We start from the raw sequence: 20,026 nt of genomic DNA on the forward strand, positions 1-20,026 counted from the left end.
ATTCCTCAGCTCCTGACAAGAATCACAGGCTGGGTTGGAAGGGACCTTAAAGATCATCCAGTGCCACCCCTGCCATGGCAGGGACCCCTCCCACTGTCCCACTGCTCCAGCCCCAGTGTCCAGCCTGGCCTTGGGCACTGCCAGGGACCCAGGGACAGCCACAGCTGTGCCAGCCCTGCCCACCCTGCCAGGAACAATCCCTGCCCAAGATCCCATCCAGATCTCTGCTCTGTCAGTCTGAAGCTGCTCCCCTTCTCTGTCACTCTGAGCTCATGTGAGAAGTCACTGTCCCTCCTGTCCCCAGAGCCACACTGGGGTGTCACAGGTGAGTGACAATGTGTGCAGGGCTAAGGGCCACCCTCCTGCTGCAGTCCCAGAGCTGTCACTGTGAGCAGCACACCCAGTCCTGTCCCCTTTCAACCCCAACACTGCCCAGCCCCAGAACAGGCAGCCCTGAGTGAGGCATCCCCAGGGGACAGGGGACAGGTCAGGGGACAGGGGACAGGCCAGCTCAGCAGGACAGGGCAGGACAGCACAGGGACAGAGCCCTGGGACGAGAGCAGGCTGCACAACACCCAGCTGACATCTCACAGTGACACTGCTGCCTGTCCCACAGTGACACTGACATCTCACAGTGACACTGCTGCCTGTCCCACAGTGACACTGACATCTCACAGTGACACTGTGCCTGTCCCACAGTGACACTGACATCTCACAATGACACTGCTGCCTGTCCCACAGTGACACTGCTGCCTGTCCCACAGCAACACTGACATCTCACAGTGACACTGCTGCCTGTCCCACAGTGACACTGACATCTCACAGTAACACTGCTGTCTGTCCCACAGTGACACTGACATCTCACAGTGACACAGTGACACTGTGCCTGTCCCACAGTGACATCTCACAGTGACACTGTTGCCTGTCCCACAGTGACACTGACATCTCACAGTGACACTGCTGCCTGTCCCACAAACACCACTGACATCTCACAGTGACACAGTGACACTGCTGCCTGTCCCACACTGACATTTCACAGTGACACAGCTGCCTGTCCCACAGTGACACTGACATCTCACAGTGACACTGTTGCCTGTCCCACTGACATCTCACAGTGACACTGCTGCCTGTCCCACAGTGACATCTCACAGTGACACTGCTGCCTGTCACATCTCACAGTGACACAGCTGCCTGTCCCACAGTGACATCTCACAGTGACACTGCTGCCTGTCCCACACTGACATCTCACAGTGACACTGCTGCCTGTCCCACACTGACATCTCACAGTGACACTGCTGCCTGTCCCACACTGACATCTCACAGTGACACTGCTGCCTGTCCCACAGTGACAGTGACATCTCACAGTGACACTGCTGCCTGTCCCACACACGCTGACATCTCACAGTGACACAGCTGTCTGTCCCACAGGCACCTCAGAGCCCACGCCCTGCTCTTTACTCCATGCCCTGCTGACCCCAGAGGTGCTGCACAGCTGCTCTCCTGCCCAGGGCAGCCCTGCTGCAGCTCAGATGCAGCTCTGTGAGCTGCATGGGCACAGCTGCTGCTGAGCTCCTGGGCAGTGAGAGCAGGGTCAGAGCCCTCCAGAGCAGAGCAGCACCCAGGGCTGTGCTGTGCTGATGTCACCCTGCTGTCACATCCCCATCTGCACAGCTGCCCACAGCTGCATGCACAGAGCTGCACTGGAGCCACAAACACCCCCAGCCCTGGTAGCTGCCTGTGCCCTGGCAAGGCCCTGTCACCTGGAGCAATGCTGCCTGTCCCCTGGCAGTGCCCTGTCCCCATGGCAATGTCTGTCACCTGGAGCAGTGCTGCCTGTCCCCCTGTCCCCATGGCAGTTCCCTGTCCCCATGGCAGTGCTGCCTGTCCCCCTGTCCCCATGGCAGTGTTGCCTGTCCCCCTGTCACCTGGAGCAGTGCTGCCTGTCCCCCTGTCCCCCTGGCAGTGCCCTGTCACCTGGAGCAGTGTTGCCTGTCCCCATGGCAGTTCCCTGTCCCCTGGCAGTGCTGCCTGTGCCCCTGTCCCCATGGCAGTTCCCTGTCCCATGGCAGTGCTGCCTGTCCCCCTGTCCCCATGGCAGTGTCCTGTCCCCCTGTCCCCTGTCAGTGCTGCCGTGCTGCCAGGGCTCCCCTGACCGTGCCCAGCCCCGCACGAGCTCCGCAGCCCCGAGCCCCCGAGCCGCGCCCGGTGCCGGGGGTGCCGCCTACCTGCAGGGGCTGAAGGGATCGTCCATGGCTGGGGGCTGCGCTGGATGCCCGGGGGCTGCGCTGGATGCCCGAGCCGTGTCCTGCCGGCCCAAACTCTGCCTTTTCCACTCCACCAACTCAAAATGGAGGCACATGCGGGCTGCGAGACCTCGCCGAGCCTGCACTGAGCTTGTGCTGTGACCTAAGCCCGCACGCAGAACGCACAAACTTCGCCCTCGGACCGGCGGCACTGAGCATGTGCTGTGACCCTCCTCCTTCCTCCTCCTCCTGTAACCCTCCCTCCTTCCTCCTCCTCCTTCCTCCTCCTCCTGGAACCCTCCTCCTTCCTCCTGCTGTGACCCTCCTCCTTCCTCCTCCTCCTTCCTCCTCCTCCTGCAACCCTCCCTCCTTCCTCCTGCTGTGACCCTCCTCCTTCCTCCTCCTCCTGTAACCCTCCTCCTTCCTCCAACCCTCCCTCCTTCCTCCTCTTCTGACCCTCCTCCTTCCTCCCTCTTCCTCCTCCTCCCTTCCTCGTCTGACCCTCCCTCCCTCCTTCCTCCTCCTCCTCCCCCCGGATCGGCACCGCCGCCGCTGCTCCGCACATTCGTGGGGATCCGCTATTAAATACAGCGGGATCATTAATAAATACAGCGGGATCATTAATAAATACAGCCGGGATTCATTAATAAATACGGGGGATCCACTATTAAATACAGCCGGGATGATCCATTAATGAATACAGCGGGACCCAGTAATAAATAGAGCCAAGATCCATTAATGAATAGAGCCAGGACCCAGTAATAAATACAGCCAGGATCCATTAATAAATAGAGCCAGGATCCATTAATAAATAGAGCCAGGATCCATTAATAAATAGAGCCAGGATCCATTAATGAATACAGCAGGACTCAGTAATAAATAGAGTCAGGATCCATTACTAAATACAGCCAGGATCCATTAATGAATACAGTGGGATCCAGTAATAAATACAGCGGGATCCACTGATAAGTACAGAGGGATCCATTAATAAATAAATAATAAATCCACTAATAAATACAGGGGGATCCAGTAATAAATACAGTGGGATCATTAATAAATGCAGCAGGATCTGCTGAGACAGGAGGGATTTGTTAATAAATACAGCCAGGATCCATTAATAAATACAGCAGGATCATTAATAAATACAACGGGATCCAGTAATAAATACAACAGGATCCAGTAATAAATACAGCCAGGATCTGCTGATAAATAGAGCAGGGATCCACTGACAGATCTGCTGATAATACAGCAACCAACCCTGGCTGGGGCTGGGTAATGCAGCCGGGAGCAGCTGAGCCCTCCTGGGCCTCGGGAGGGAGGGATGGGGATGGATGAGGATGGAGGGATGGGGATGGAGGGGTGGGGATGGAGGAATAAGGGAGGGATGGGGATGGAGGGATGGGGATGGATGAGGATGGAGGGATGAGGATGGATGAGGATGGAGGGCTGGGGATGGAGGGATGAGGATGGAGGGATGAGGATGGATGAGGATGGAGGGATAAGGGAGGGATGAGGATGGAGGGATGAGGATGGATGAGGATGGAGGGCTGGGGATGGAGGGATGAGGATGGAGGGATGAGGATGGAGGGATGAGGATGGATGAGGATGGAGGGATAAGGGAGGGATGAGGATGGAGGGATGAGGATGGATGAGGATGGAGGGCTGGGGATGGAGGGATGAGGATGGAGGGATGAGGATGGAGGGATGAGGATGGAGGGATGAGGATGGAGGGATGAGGATGGAAGGATGGGGATGGAGGGATAAGGGAGGGATGGGGATGGAGGGATGGGGATGGAGGGATGAGGATGGAGGGATGAGGAGCCTTGGCTGGGTGATCCCCCTGGCCAAAGCCAGCCCAGCCCAGCCCAGCCCAGCGCTGCAGGGCAGGGAATGAGATTGTCCCAGCCTGACCCCTGGGGCAGCCAGGCTTGACTCAGTGCCTGACCCTCCTGCCCCACCTGCATCTCTGAGCCCTCCATTCCCTGGGAAATCCCAACATGCCCTCAGGGACCCATTTATTGCAGTAACATCCCTTCCCTCCAGCACACACGGCTTTAACTGGGATACATCCCTCTGTCTGCCACCTCCTGGGATGCCTCCATCTACCATGAGGTTAAAGAAGGATAAAAAGTTCCCCAAACACTGTGTTTCCATTAAGGGAAACAGAACAGGCTCAGAACAATCCTTAATTTTGTTGCACAGTAATTCCGTCAGGCATTTTCATTGTAGCAGAGGTGGATACACAATTTCCTCTTTATTTTGTTATCCCCATACCCTGCGTGGGAACCTTCACCAACAGCCTGGCTCCTTCAATGGAGGTGCCATAATAATTAAAATGTTCAGTAAATGGAATATTTCAGCTCCTGTGGCTCTGCTGAAAGGATCTGAAGCCATTCCCTGAGGCACAGAACACCCCAATATTCACTCAGCTCACAACACCCCCCAACAAGAACACTCCAGAAGATCAAAAATAAAGCAAAAGCAAACTCTGTGCAACCAAAACACAGACAAATGCTTCCCAAAATATCCATTCTGAAATTCACCCAGGCCTGGAATGTTTGGCATTATTTATTTTTACAACACTAAACAACGTTGGGGAGGAGGAGTTTTGATCCATGAACCTCTTTGTAGAAGAATACCTGGTTACTTCTAATTCCAAGCAAAAATTCAGCAGCTTTTTTAACCCTGCTCAAGGTGAGAACACCCAGCCTCCACCTCTCAGATGAGCTCAGGGTTTTATTCCACAGCCAGAGCTTTCTCAGGGATGTGAGAATTACTGACACACCTGAGCTGAACTGGGAGAAAACCCAGCCTGAAGCACAGAAGTTATCCCAGGCTGACCAACACCAGCACCAGGGCTGATATTCCTGAGAATCACAAGTTTAACAGCACAGAAAAGACAAAAAAAAAAAAAAAAAAACCAAAAAAACCTTTCCTTGAGCTCTGAGTCCTCCAACAACCAAAGGGCCTCGTCCTTCTCATCCCCCCATCCTGGGGATGTTTGGTTTTTTTTGCAGTCTGGGTTTTTTTGCAAATACAAACACACAAGAATAGCTTCTCTGCAAACATATAAACACACTAAAATAGATTCCCACCACGCTGAGCTGCATCTGAGAGTCCTGAGAAAGTTCTGAGCATCTTGTGCTGAGGCCAGAATCGCTCAGACAGAAATGCCCTGGCACACACAGCCCCCAGCTCGGGATTTCTGGGGATCCCACCCCTCATTCCCACGGTTTGGGGTCACTGCAGCACCCAGAACCTTTTTCCATCACCTTCAAACAACCAGCAGCATTTCTCACCCTCCCACATGGAACAAAACACTGCTTTAGGAAAGCAGATCAAGTGAAGATAAAACTCCAAGAGTCTGCCTGAAATGTTCCTTCCAACACTTTCACTCCCAGAGCAGCAGAAATTCACAGCCACGTGCATCAGGACAACACACAGGTCCAGAATTACCAAAAACCTTCCTTCAGCTCCTCTCTCTGAACCTGCCCCATGCCAAGACAAAATACTTGAAGAGCTAGAATTAGGAAAAAAAACAAAAACAAAACAAAACAAGACTGGTTGCAAGCAAATGAAGAAAAACCGAGTTTCCAGAGCTGGCCAGTGTGAGTAATTAGCTGATCACTAAGTGCTCGGCTTTGTCATTTCATTGATCCTGCCAGGCTCAGCCCTTCTCTAATAGCTGCCAGAATTAACAGCTACTCAGAACTGGGTTTAAAACCCCACTGACAGCCACAAAAATGTCATTTCACAGGAGAAATCATCCCTCAGGCACCAACACAAAGTGCCCTGGAGCAGGGACACCCAGGGCTCAGGTGTGCTGAGTGTCACAGGGGCTGTGGGAACTCAGCAGCCTGGCCTGCCTGGACTGCTCCAAAAAAACACACCAGAAGCATTTTAGCACAAGGTGTTGGAGTTTGGGATGTCCCAGGGCTCAGCACCATCCACCAGACTCCAGAGAATGGGAAATGCCCCAGTGAGGGAACTTCAGTCCAGCCCCCTCCCAGCCACAGAGACACTGAGACACTTCAGAGCAAGCACAGGAAGTCTCAGAAAAATTTCAATTTCAATTTCATAAAAAGCACCCACACAGGGAGCTCCTTCCTGTGAATAACCTGAAATAACCAGCCAGAGGCTGGCAATGCCCTGAAGCACACAGATTCACATCTGCACAAGCAGGACTCACTGCACAATTTTATTTTCTATTCTTATTTTTTTCTGTATAAACACACACACAAAGATGCAGCTTCTCCCTTGCATCCTTTCCACACCAGCTGGATTTTAACCTTTCTTCCCTGGAGTAATTTTCATAGAATTAAGGCTGGAAAAAACCTCCAGGATCATTCAAGTGCAACCTTTGAGTGAACACCAGCTCAGGTCAGTGCTGAAGTGGAGTTTAAAAGCCATTTCCACTTACCTTGTCTCTGGATTATAGCCCAGGATGTAGAAAAATGAATCCACTCGTGCCTTGAACTCTCTAGCAGCAAATATGTCAGAGAAATGGGAGATGTTGCACTTCCCTCTGAAAGAAAAAGGAGAAAATGGCATTAAAATTCCAGCCTGAGTAACAGCTACTTTAATTAAGTGCCACTGCAATCTGGGTAGAAGCCACAGGCATCCCTGCTCTCATAAATGTCCAAAACATCATAAATACAAGGCTGTTCCAACAAAAATCCATGTGGGCCCTTCCCACGGTGGAAAGGGAAGGAAATGCAGTTCCATTTGCATTTCTACAAGCATTCATTAATTCTCTTCAGCCAGCACAGTCCTGAGGAGCCCAAATTTAACCAACAAACAACAGCTCCAAATGCAATCCTGACATCTCCAACTTTACTCTCCTGTTACACCTTCCAGAATTCATCCATGCATGTTGTTCAGGTCAGCCTTCTGTTCAGGAAGCCAAACAAAATCCAATTTAATGAAATCTCCCTGCCCACACCCTCCTGGCAGACCCAGAGCAGCCCTGGGCACCAGCCAGGTCCTGGCAGGTTGGAAAGGAGCAGCAGCAAGGTCTGAGAGCCCCACACAGAGCTCAGTGCCAGCCCTGCTCACTCCCACTGATCCTCTCCCTGCTGCTCTCCAGGCTCAGGCATTTAGAGAGACAGAAAACGAGCAGGGGGGTTTGTTTTGATATTTCACATTAAATTCACATTTTAAAGGTATTCTGGGGAAAGAGGTTTAGCTTCCTTTCAATAATTCACCTGCCAGCTAATAAGCACTTTCCAGACAAGCTGCATTATCTCTCTGGATGGCAGCAGCACATCCTGCTCACAGCACTCCAGACCAGAGCTCTGCATCTCACAGAGAGGCAAAAACCAAAATGTTTATTGCACACTTCCACTGAGATCTACAACTACCCTCCAGTTAAATTTTTCCACTGGTTAGAGCAGAATGCTGGTAGTTACAATCACTGGTTTTATTCCCCAGTTTGTCATCAACTCTTTGTGTGTCCAGAGCCATTTGCTTGCAGAGGGCAGAGAAATCATCTCATATTACAATAAATTAGAATTTCATGTTAACCTTTCATGCATCACGACACACTGTGCCTCCCCCATGTTCTCTGCAAGAACACCATGTGCAATTATCCTTCTGCTCAGCTTGTACACTCACAGGTTATTTTTCAACTTTGTTTGGCACACACATATATTCCATTTTTATCTTTCCATTTCTATCTTTTCTTTAAAGGGAAAAAAAAGAACAGGAAGGATGGGGAAGGGGAGTTAGAACAGTCCCAGGGGAATTGCAGAGTCGAGTTTCTCTGTGTTTGAGCACATTTCCACCAGGACAGCCAAGCTCCTGATTTAAAGCTGGACTGAGCAGAGGCACTGAGGGATTCCAGGGGCTCCTGGCACACTGCTGGAATGCTCTGAGTTTATAAGAAAGGTTTAATATGTAAATCAAAGACTTCCCCCAGCCAGAACAGAAGCCAGTTTGTCTTGAAGTAAGTGGCTTCAGCAAAGTGACTCTGAACAAAAAAACGTCTCCAGATGGCTCTGGTGAAACACCATCTGAGCACCATTATCAGGGAGATTATTCAATTTGCATCCTGACAATATCCATGCATGTTTGGCATGCTGAAAATCAGCTGACAAATAATGCCTGGCTGCTGGGATCTGAACACATTTGAAGTGAAGGTGTTTCCCTGAGCTCAGCCAAAAGCCTGGAGGGTGCAAGAGCAGCAGCCCCAGGGCAGGGCAGAGGGCAGGGCACACACCTGGGCCTCTCCCTCCTGGGCAGGGAGCTTCTCCCAGCTCTGGCTGAGCTGAGACCGTGGAGAGCACTCAGGAAAAGCCTTTAATGCAATTTAACCGGGGCAGGGCTGCAGGAGGGGGCAGTGCTAACAGGGACATCAGGGCAGGGCTGGGCTGCTGCAGGAACAGCACTGATGGGAAACAACTGCTGAGCACCAGGGAGTGACTGGGATGGACAGGAGACTGGGATGGACTGGGGACACTGGGATGGAGAGAAGAGACTGGGATGGAGAGGAGAGACTGGGATGGACAGGGACACACTGGGATAGAGAGCAGAGACTGGGATGGACAGGGGACACACTGGGATGGACAGGGATGGACAAGGGACACACTGGGATGGGACAGGAGGCACTGGGATGGACAGGGATGGACAGGGACACACTGGGATGGACAGGGGACACACTGGGATGGACAGGGATGGACGGGACACTGGGATGGACAGGGATGGACGGGACACTGGGATGGACAGGGGACACACTGGGATGGACAGGGGACACACTGGGATGGACAGGGGACACACTGGGATGGACAGGGATGGACAGGGGACACACTGGGATGGACAGGGATGGACAGGGACACACTGGGATGGACAGGGGACACACTGGGATGGACAGGGATGGACGGGACACTGGGATGGACAGGGATGGACGGGACACTGGGATGGACAGGGGACACACTGGGATGGACAGGGGACACACTGGGATGGACAGGGATGGACAGGGGACACACTGGGATGGACAGGGATGGACAGGGACACACGGGGATGGACAGGGGACACACTGGGATGGACAGGGATGGATAGGGGACACTCTGGGATGGACAGGGGACTCTGCACAGCTGCAGCTCCCTGCTGGAGCAGAGCACAGAACACAGAGATCACTGCAGGGGAGGAGACACAGCTGGGCTGGGGCTGAGTGACCCCAGACACCTCTGTCCCCCCAGGCTGTCCCCAGCCCCAGGCTGTCCCCAGCTGTCCCCAGCCCCTCCTGACCTCAGGGCAGCAGCGTGGTACGTGTCCACGTAGTCGGAGATGAAGAGCTCGCGGTTCTTGATCACCGGGTCTGTGATCACCAGCTCCCGTCCCGAATCTGCTCAGGATGAAAACACAAACACAGCCCTGTCACAGCAGCTGGGCCAGCACTGCCAGCCCTGCCAGTGGCCCTGCCAGCTCACAGCTCAGGGATGCTCCTCAGGTGACAAACACTGCCCATGTGCTCAGTGTGTATGGGATGTAAGAATTAATGTGCAGGAACATCATATCTGTTCTTATCTATAAATCCCCCCAGGATTTCCAAAGGGAAGAAGTTTTTAAGGGCACTGGGTGTCACATCTGGAGCACTGGGTGTCACATCTGGAGCCCTGGGAGCAGTCAATCCCAGGTGAAAGGACCCAAGGAAATGGATTTGTTCTGGTTCCCTGGATAAGGTCTTGGTTCCTGTGCACACTTAAATCTTCAACAAAATCCTGACACTGCTAAGTGCCTGGTGCTCTGGCTTTGAGGTAAATATTGATATTCATGCTCAAACACAGAAAATTCTGAGTGTTAACAAAGAACTGGAAGACAACTTTTTCCATGACTTTTTTTCTAATACCTTTGAGGAAGACACAGAAATGCTCCACACACAGGAGACTGCATTAAAAAGCAGCCATGCTATCAAAAACACTTTCTGACACTGTGCCTGTAATCTCATTGTTAGAAGTTTCAAATAAATTAGTAACAGAAATGTTAGATTTGTGGAGCTTTGGCTAAAAGCACACACAGAATGTCCTTTTAAAGGGGAACGTGTGCTCAACTTTGTTCTGCCAGGCACCAGAAAGTTGCTGCATTCCACATTTCAATCATCAACTTTTATCATCACAGTTCACCTTGGAGTATCTTCAGAATTTTTAACAGTTGCCTCAAGGAAATTTCCTGGTAAGAACAGAAGCAAATGTTATGTCTTCCCTGGAGGCAGGAGATAAATGACACTGGAGATGTACTAAAGTTTCTTCTGCTCCTGTGAAACCCAAGATCACACTTGTTTTTGCAAAGAGAAAAGGGGAAACTCAGCTCCAAGTGCTTCAGTCCCACCCCTCACTGCAATATCCATCAGTGAATATTCATGTGTGTGAGCATGACTGGAAAAGACACAGTTCTCATGACACTGTGGCAGAACCACCAAAATCAGGAGAGCTCCAATTTCTGCAGATAATTTAAAAAATAATAATAACAACAACAACAATAATAATAATAATTTATTGCTGCTGTTGTTACTAATTATCATCAATTAATTATCAATACAGCCCTGGATTACAGGGACAGGACACACACCAGGGACACCAGGCAGGTAAAAACCTCCAGCCCTTTTCTAACCCCATGCCCTGGCTCCATACCCCTGTACAGGGGTGTTCTGGCTCTGTTAAACCTGGGATTAGGGGTAGAGCTCTGTTAAACCTGGGATTCTGCAGGGTTGGCCCTGCAGAGCCCACTCACCAACCTGGCTTTGTTAGAACTGGGATTAGGGGCACAGAAGGACATGCCAGGCCATCACTCACCATCCTGGCCCTGTTAGAACTGGGATTTGGGCTGGCACACACACCCTGGCCCTGTTAGAGCTGGGATTAGGGCTGGCACACACACCCTGGCCCTGTCAGAGCTGGGATTTGGGCTGCACTCACCATCCTGGCCCTGTCAGAGCTGGGATTAGGGCTGCACTCACTGTCATGGTTGTGTTAGAGCTGAGATTAGGGCTGGCACACACATCCTGGCCCTGTCAGAGCTGGGATTAGGGCTGCACTCACTGTCATGGTTGTGTTAGACCCAGGATTTGGGCTGCACTCACCATCCTGGCCCTGTCAGAGCTGGGATTTGGGCTGGCACACACACCCTGGCCCTGTCAGAGCTGGGATTAGGGCTGCACTCACTGTCATGGTTGTGTTAGAACCGGGATTTGGGCTGCACTCACCATCCTGGCTCTGTTAGAACTGGGATTAGGGCTGCACTCACCATCCTGGCCCTGTCAGAGCTGGGATTAGGGCTGCACTCACTGTCATGGTTGTGTTAGAGCTGGGATTTGGGCTGCACTCACCATCCTGGCCCTGTCAGAGCTGGGATTTGGGCTGGCACACACACCCTGGCCCTGTCAGAGCTGGGATTAGGGCTGCACTCACTGTCATGGTTGTGTTAGAGCTGGGATTAGGGCTGCACTCACTGTCATGGTTGTGTTAGACCCAGGATTTGGGCTGCACTCACCATCCTGGCCCTGTCAGAGCTGGGATTAGGGCTGCACTCACTGTCATGGTTGTGTTAGAGCTGGGATTTGGGCTGCACTCACCATGCAGGCCCTGTCAGAGCTGGGATTAGGGCTGCACTCACCATCCTGGCTCTGTTAGAGCTGGGATTAGGGCTGGCACACACACCCTGGCTGTGTTAGAACCGGGATTAGGGCTGCACTCACCATCCTGGCTCTGTTAGAACTGGGATTTGGGCTGCACTCACCATCCTGGCCCTGTCAGAGCTGGGATTAGGGCTGGTACACACATCCTGGCCCTGTTAGAACTGGGATTAGGGCTGCACTCACTGTCATGGTTGTGTTAGAGCTGGGATTAGGGCTGCACTCACTGTCATGGTTGTGTTAGAGCTGGGATTTGGGCTGCACTCACCATCCTGGCCCTGTCAGAGCTGGGATTTGGGCTGCACTCACTGTCATGGTTGTGTTAGAGCTGGGATTAGGGCTGCACTCACCATCCTGGCCCTGTTAGAGCTGGGATTTGGGCTGGTACACACACCCTGGCCCTGTCAGAGCTGGGATTAGGGTTGCACTCACTCTCATGGTTGTGTTAGACCCAGGATTAGGGCTGCACTCACCATGCAGGCCCTGTCAGAGCTGGGATTAGGGCTGGCACACACACCCTGGCCCTGTTAGAACTGGGATTAGGGCTGGCACACACACCCTGGCTGTGTTAGAACCGGGATTAGGGCTGCACTCACTGTCATGGCTGTGTTAGACCCAGGATTTGGGCTGCACTCACTGTCATGGCCCTGTCAGAGCTGGGATTAGGGCTGCACTCACTGTCATGGTTGTGTTAGACCCAGGATTAGGGCTGCACTCACTGTCATGGTTGTGTTAGACCCAGGATTAGGGCTGCACTCACTGTCATGGCCCTGTCAGAGCTGGGATTAGGGCTGGCACACACACCCTGGCTGTGTTAGAACCGGGATTAGGGCTGCACTCACTGTCATGGTTGTGTTAGAGCTGGGATTTGGGCTGCACTCACCATCCTGGCCCTGTCAGAGCTGGGATTAGGGCTGGCACACACACCCTGGCTGTGTTAGACCCAGGATTTGGGCTGCACTCACCGTTCTCGTTGTGCCTGTCCTGCACCAGGTGCTGGTACACCGAGTCGGGCACCTCGGACTGGCGGTAGTACCACTTGACATTCATCAGCAGATGGTCCCTCTTGCTCTGAAAAACAACCCTGGCTGTTACTGGCAGGGAAATCAGCCCTCAGCCCAGCTCAGTCCCAGAGGCAGGAAAGCATTTCTGCTGTGCTGGTGACTGATTCCCAGCCCAGCCCAAGGCAGGGAGAAGCTCCTCCATCCCCCTGCACTTTGTCCCCCTGCAGCTGCCCAGCAAACCACAATCTCCTCTCTCATTTCATTAACCCAAGGGAAGGGGCAGGGAGCAGAGAAGGATTGCAATTCTTGGCCTCCTGCAGTCTGCTAATTTGCACAAATAAGAAGTATTTATGGCCAAACATGCAAAAAAGAATGGCCACAGTAACAGCATTCAGTGCAGCCATTCTCAGCAGTGGAAAGCAGCAGATAATAGATTTTATCCCCCCAAGGACAGATGGATGCAGACATAATCATAGATGTTCTTTATTACACAAAAGAATAGGATACTGCACTTCAATCACAATAATTACAGGCTCTGACTGCTCATCAACCTCACAGCAAAATTTACACAAATCTCTCTTCCCCAAATGCTCTTTTTCCATTGAAGCTCCAGCCACCAATTTGTTCCTTCTTAGAAGGAAACTGAAGCATAAACAGCACTTAAAGGGAATTTTTAGATCCAGTCACTACAGACTGCTCAGTTTATCTCCCAGCCCCTTGGTCTGCAGTTCTGCTCCAAAACACTTGAAGAAACAAAGGCCTGAAGGGAGAGGAACATTCTTCTGCCATGAGGCAACTGCAGCTTGTTTTCCTCTGCTCTGCAATCCTCCAGCCCCTAAACCATCCCCAATTCCCAGTTAAACCTCAGCTTACTGGTTGAACTGGGCTGGGATTGCCCCTCAGTGCAGCAGCCCGGGTGTCAGAGCTTTTCTGCTGAACAAACAACATCAAACCCTGCTGGGAAAGGTTTCCTGCTCCTGTAATTCCAGCACACCACTGCCAGTGGCAGCATTGTGCCAGGAAAGCTGGGACTGAGCCACTGCCACATCCCCATCCCAAACCCCTGCGAGCATCCCGAGCACAAACAGCAATTCACAATCAAAGCTTGCCTAATGCACGGAAAAAAATATCAAAAGGACAACGAGTGAGAGGCAGCTCTGATTTCTGCTGCCTGCTGTTCAGAAATTGGGGTTGCAGGCTCGTGTGCTCTCCTGGAATAATGCTCTGTGCATCACAGCTTTTATGAGCAGCCTCTCTGAATTCTGAAGACAAAAAAGTCCAAGTAAATAATCTGTTAGCCTCTCGCTAAGAGTTCATAAATTCTATTTATTTATGGTGGGAAACATCAAGGCAGCATTTCTCTGCAAATTCTCTTTGTGTTTCTCAGCTGAGAGCACAAATCCCCACTCTTTTGTTACACAAACCCTGAGAGGAGGCTCTGGCACAAAACCCACTCACAGATATAAGGACAGCTCACAAGCAGCACCATGCTCTGATTTTCAGGATCTGTGCCTCTGCACTTTCCAATAATCCAAGTGAGCTTTTCCCCTGCTGCCATAAGGGACCACCTCACCTCTCCCACCTCCCAAAACCCCTTTTGGTCCTTCAGGCAAGCAAAAAGAAGTTTTTGCTGATGGCCACAACTCCTGGAAGCCCCAGCTCCAACTCCCCATGTGCACTAAAACCTGGAAGAGCAGGGATTACACAAGAGCTTATCAGGAATATTCACACACAATGCAAAGTGTTCACAGTGCTCTGCAGAGTTTTATCAGCTCAGCACTCAGAAATGAGATTGCTCATCAGGGTGGGACCGATGGCACTGGCAGGGCAAAGCAAAGGGGATTCCAGGGGGTTTCCTGACACCCAGAAATGGCTTTTCTTCCACCTCAGAAAACAAAAATAGTGTGTCTTTTAAAACACATGAAGTTGGAGATATAACCAAAACAGGTGAGATATATATATTTCATATATATGCATTTATATATTTATATATAAATACATATGCATAGAGTTATAGCCAAAACATTTATATATCTATACATATAGACATATAAAATATAGATATATATGAGTTATAACCAAAACAGGTGAGATATATAGATATTTAATATATATATTTATATATATATGTCTAGAGTTATAGCCAAAACATTTATATATCTATAGATATATATAGTTATATAGATATGAGTTATAACCAAAACACTTCAGATATATATAGATATATATATAGTTATATAGATATATATGAGTTATAACCAAAACACAAGGAACCCAACCCAGAGGAGCCATGGTCTGCACCCACTCCCCAAGCTTTTAACTCCTAACCCCTCAATTCTCTCAGAGGCATTTTAAGTGATGGAGAAATGAGAATTAGACTCGTCCCCATTCGGATTTGGAATGCTGCCCATGGAATGGCTCTGAGCCACAGGCACAGCAGCAACAAAAATATCCTTTACACTGAGATGTGCAAGGCAGTGTTTACAGGAAGGGGGTGACAGTGGAGCACTGGGTTGGGCTCTGGGTTTCTTTGGGCTTTTTTTGTCCAGCTCATTTACCAGCTGCACCCTGACAATCCCTTTCTGTGCCCACTCTCCAGCACAGACGATTCTGTGGGGTTTAACCTGAAGCTTCAATCTTGCTAAAAATACAAAACGTCTGTCAGAGTCTCCCTTTTCACATTTACATCCCTCATGGCACAGAAATTCCTAGACATGCTATTTTCTCAGCCAACTTCTGAAGACGTATGTCATTTCTAAGGCAGACTGCACTGCGAGGTGTCGAGGCGCCAATCTGTGGCAGACTATTTATTTTCAAACCATGTGCACACAAAAGAAGTGTCCCCTTACCTCCTAAAGTGTGACTTTTTATTTCTTTTTCCTTTTTTACACCTTTACATCTGAAAAGCTGCAGACTGTCACATGCCAAATCCAGAATCTGCAGCCATGGCAAGAGTTTGAAATTTCAGCTCAGAACCATTCCCTGTGCTACAAAACCACATTCTCCCCTTTAATGAAAATATTGTCTTTTGCTGCAGCGCTCACAAAGTGCTCATTTGGGGGTTTTGTTCTCGCTGACATTTTGGGTTTTGTTCCTTTTAAACAGCATGAATCAGTTTTGGACATTGAACAAGAATTAGATGGGATCTGTAAATGGATTAAAGCATCTCAGTTCACAAGCATCTGGTCGACTTCTATTTCAAATGAGCTTCTGCCTTAAAGGGGAAAAAAATAACGCTGCAAGTTCTCTTCAAAACAAGCAGGAATGTCCTGATTTTCCAGCACTGTGACAATGCCAGGGTGCCCCAGGACACATTCAGAACAGCTCCTGCACCCCAAAGCAGATTGCAGAGATGCTCTGTGCAGGGCTGAGGAGCCAAAGGCTGCACAGCAGCACAGATGTCCTGCAGCTCTCCCAGAGGGGTTTAATCACTGCTCTCACTCCCTGCCCTATTTAGAGCCACGTTCAACCACAACCAGCTCTGGGAACAAGGAGCCAGGGGCTGGAGATGGCAGATGGGCAGGATGGAGCAGCACAATCCAGAGAAACAAGAGCAGGGACAAGGGAGAGGACAGGGACAAGGAACAGAACAGGGACAGGGACAAGGAACAGAACACAGCAGGGACAAGGAACAGAACAGGGACAAGGAACAGAACAGAATAGAACAGAGCAGGGACAGGGACAAGGAACAGAACAGAGCAGGGACAAGGAACAGAACAGGAACAGAACAGGGACAAGGAACAGAACAGAACAGAGCAGGGACAGGGACAAAGAATAGAACAGGGACAAGGGACAGAACAGGGACAGAACAGGAACAGGGAACAGAACAGAATAGGGACAAGGAACAGAACAGAATAGAATAGCAGGGACAAGGAACAGAACAGGGACAGAACAGAACAGGGACAAGGAATAGAACAGAACAGGGACAAGGAACAGAGCAGGGACAAGGAACAGAACAGAATAGAACAGAACAGGGACAAGGAACAGAACAGAACAGAATAGAACAGAACAGGGACAAGAACAGTGACAAAAACAGGGACAGAACAGAACAGGAAAAGAACAGAACACCTTCCCTTTCCAACATGTTTTCCACCACAAAAACTCACCCCTGCTATAGAATGATTTTACACTCGGTCAATTCTGACATTTACCAATAGTCAAAGGAGAGAAAAGGAGAAATAAAGACCACTCAGATTCACTGTGGGGGAAAAGAAAAATAGCAGAGAGGGGACAGAAATGAAGCCATCTGGAAATCAGGAGCTATAGAAATACAGCAAGGATTATTTCTCTTCCCTCTCCACAACAGCACGTGTAATTTCAGGTTCTCAGGTATCTTTTTGTAGGCTGTTTGCTAATTAATTAAGAAAACTGATCAGCTGTTTGTAAGCCAAGCAAACCCAGCCTGGAAATGCAGAGGTTATTACTACAAATGAATGTTATTTTTGCAGCTTGATTATTTAATTCAGACGCCTGCATAGCAACACATAATTACTCCTTGCAAACAGAGCAGCATTGTCAGTGTTCAGCAAGAACCACAAATGTGAAATAAAAGCAATAATGTGGCCACATGCAGATTAATCCTGTGTGCCCTGCCCAGGCAGGGCTGTCCTCTGCCCCTGAGCCAGCACAAAGCCTGCAGCCCCTAAAGCTGCTCCTGTTATCTAATGAGTGCTGCTCCATCTCCAGGGCTGCTCTGCCAGAACCTGCCTGGCTTATCTGGGCACAGGGCAGGGCAGGGCTGCTGGGGCTGAGCTGCAGCAGGAAATGAGAAGCCCTGGGATAATCGATCAGCACATCCACTCAAGTGTGAGCTGAGCTGGGAATAAACTGCCTGGGGTATCAAATATTGCTGTTTCCAGGGTAAAGGCCCATTTCTGTGATCTATGCAGGGCACAGCATAATTTATTGACAAAACAATATTGGATTTTTTCACAACGGCTCGTGCCTGACATTTTCTGACTGTTTACAGCCAGAATTCTTCTCGTGTCCTTTTTTATTCACAAATAAAACTCCTTTTGGAATTCTCAGAGTCACCTCAGCGTGCTGGAAATTAATTCACCTGGCACAGGAGTAACTCTGAGATGCAGAACAGCCCACACTCACCCTGCCCTGAGCTGCAGGATCTCCCAGGTGCTGAGCCCTGCACACCTGCAGGACACACCTGGGATGGGATTTTGGGATGGGATGGGATGGGATAATGGGATGGGATGGGATAATGGGATGGGATGGGATGGGATAATGGGATGGGATGGGATAATGGGATGGGATGCACACCCCTGCTCGCAGAAGGGTTTCTCTACATCTCTGCTGTACTTTCCACAAAAGCTGAAGCAGCACTGTGTGCAAACAGCACAGAGTCACTTGTGGCCTGTTTTCTCACAGGGACAGGGAAGGCAGCAGAGCCCCAGCTGCAAACCTGAGCCCACACCCAGGTGTCAAACAGCAGCACCTCTAGAGGTGTCCAAAAGTAGATTTACATCACAGCACATCCTCTGCAGGGATGAGACCATGGCCCCAAAGCCAGCCCCAAAGCCCAGCCCCAAAGCCCAGCCCCAAATCTGGCCCCAAAGCCCAGCCCCAAAGCCCAGCCCCAAAGCCCATGGCCCCAAAGCCCATGGTCCCAAAGCCAGCCCCAAATCCAGCCCCAAATCCAGCCCCAAAGCCCAGCCCCCAAGGCTGGAGCCTCCCCAGGCAGGGGGTGGGAGCTGCCTGGTGCTCAGTGCACACTGAGATGCCATATGCTGTCTCCCAGTGTGGGTGGTTGGCATCAGAGCTGCCAGACTTCCTGAAAAACACAGCCCTGAGCTGGGCTGAGCTGCTCCTGCCCAGCTCTGGGGGAGCACAGCGTGTTCTGCAGGGAGCACAGCCATGGTGATGCCTTAAGGCTCAGCTACTGTATTTTCCAGATTCTGTGCTACCTCAGTGTGTGACTGAACTTCACAGAGAGTGTCAGCAACTTCTCCCAGCTCAGGCACACAAATCCTTTCCCAGCCCCAGAACCAAGGACAGGCTGCAGCTCCAGCCCCAAAAGTGCAAACAGGGAATGGAGGAGAGAATCTGGGAGGGTGGGACTGCAGAACCTGCAGCTGGAACTGGACAATGAATCCCAATATGGAAATTATAAAACTGGTAAAAGTGTGAAAATTCCATTGTCCATCCTGGGTGCAGCCTTGGCTGGGCTCTTGCACTACCCAAGGTGAATTCTTTAAAATCCTTTTAATAACTCCCTGCTTTATTCCTTTAACTCTGTGTCAGGGAGCCTCTCCAGGCATGGATGGCAGCTCTGGAGCAGGGACAGATCCAGCACAAAACACAACAAACAGCACCCAAAGGCTGCCAGAGCCTGGTGAACCCAGCAGGGACACCCACCCCACCAGCAGCACTGCAATCCTTCTGCTTCAGCCACACTGCAGCTCTAGGGCAAAGTTCAACAAATCCAGCACTTTCTGGCTGATATGGATATGATATGGAACTGATATGGAACAAGTGTCACCTCACAGCCCTTTACTTTATTTAGTGTCACTCATATGTCTCACCTTGAACACAGCCTCAGCCAGGGTTTTAAAGGAGAAAAAGAACATTTTTCATTTCAGGTAATGACCGTGAGAGATGTCTGTATTTAAAATAAACTGTGTTATTTATTCCATCAACTCCCCAGCTTTACCAGAAACAAAGCTGCTCACAGTGCTGAGAACCAGCAGTCACCTGTTTTCATTAAGGAGAAATGCACTTAAGCACAAAATACCCTTAAAATTTCACTGCCATCCTAAACGACACAAGATAATTTCACCTTGTTAAAAAAAAAGGCAGTTATGCTTAAAAACTGGCTGGCTTAAAATAAAACTATGATAAGATCTTCCATGAAGGTTATGGGTCATTGCTTAGTAGCTCATTTAATCCCTTTGTGGGCTCTTTCTGCTCCGTTTCCTTTTTTCCATCCAGGTTTCCTGGGTTTATTTTCCCACCCACATCCCCACGTTCCATGTGCCTGTCAAGGGCATTACCCTGCACCCAGCTGGGCAGGGAAACCCAATCTGAATTCCAAATCTGTATTTTATACAAATTCACAGATCCCAGGTGAGGCTGTGGAGGAGCCACAGCTCTGCTGTTACTGCACAAACATCCCAGAACAGCCACACGCCCAGAGTCAT

At 50.3% G+C, this 20,026-nt stretch overlaps 1 protein-coding gene across 5 annotated transcripts in view; it reads right to left on the minus strand.

The window, feature by feature from the left end:
* Window positions 1-20,026, minus strand: part of RERE (arginine-glutamic acid dipeptide repeats) — a 174,946-nt gene that overhangs the window by 73,833 nt on the left and 81,087 nt on the right. For 4 of the 5 annotated variants that reach the window (XM_033079421.2, XM_033079420.2, XM_033079418.2 and 1 more), the window contains exons 4-6: window positions 12,837-12,942; window positions 9,489-9,585; window positions 6,664-6,768 (exon numbers count right to left, since the gene is read on the minus strand). In XM_033079421.2, coding sequence (XP_032935312.1) covers window positions 6,664-6,768; window positions 9,489-9,585; window positions 12,837-12,942 — 308 coding nt within the window. Of the gene's footprint in view, window positions 1-2,225; window positions 2,470-6,663; window positions 6,769-9,488; window positions 9,586-12,836; window positions 12,943-20,026 lie in introns of those variants that run through there. The other variant, XM_033079422.2, reaches the window with a different exon arrangement.

The sequence above is a fragment of the Catharus ustulatus genome, chromosome 24 (assembly GCF_009819885.2).
Source record: "Catharus ustulatus isolate bCatUst1 chromosome 24, bCatUst1.pri.v2, whole genome shotgun sequence".
In the NCBI taxonomy this organism is placed as follows: Eukaryota; Metazoa; Chordata; class Aves; order Passeriformes; family Turdidae; genus Catharus; species Catharus ustulatus.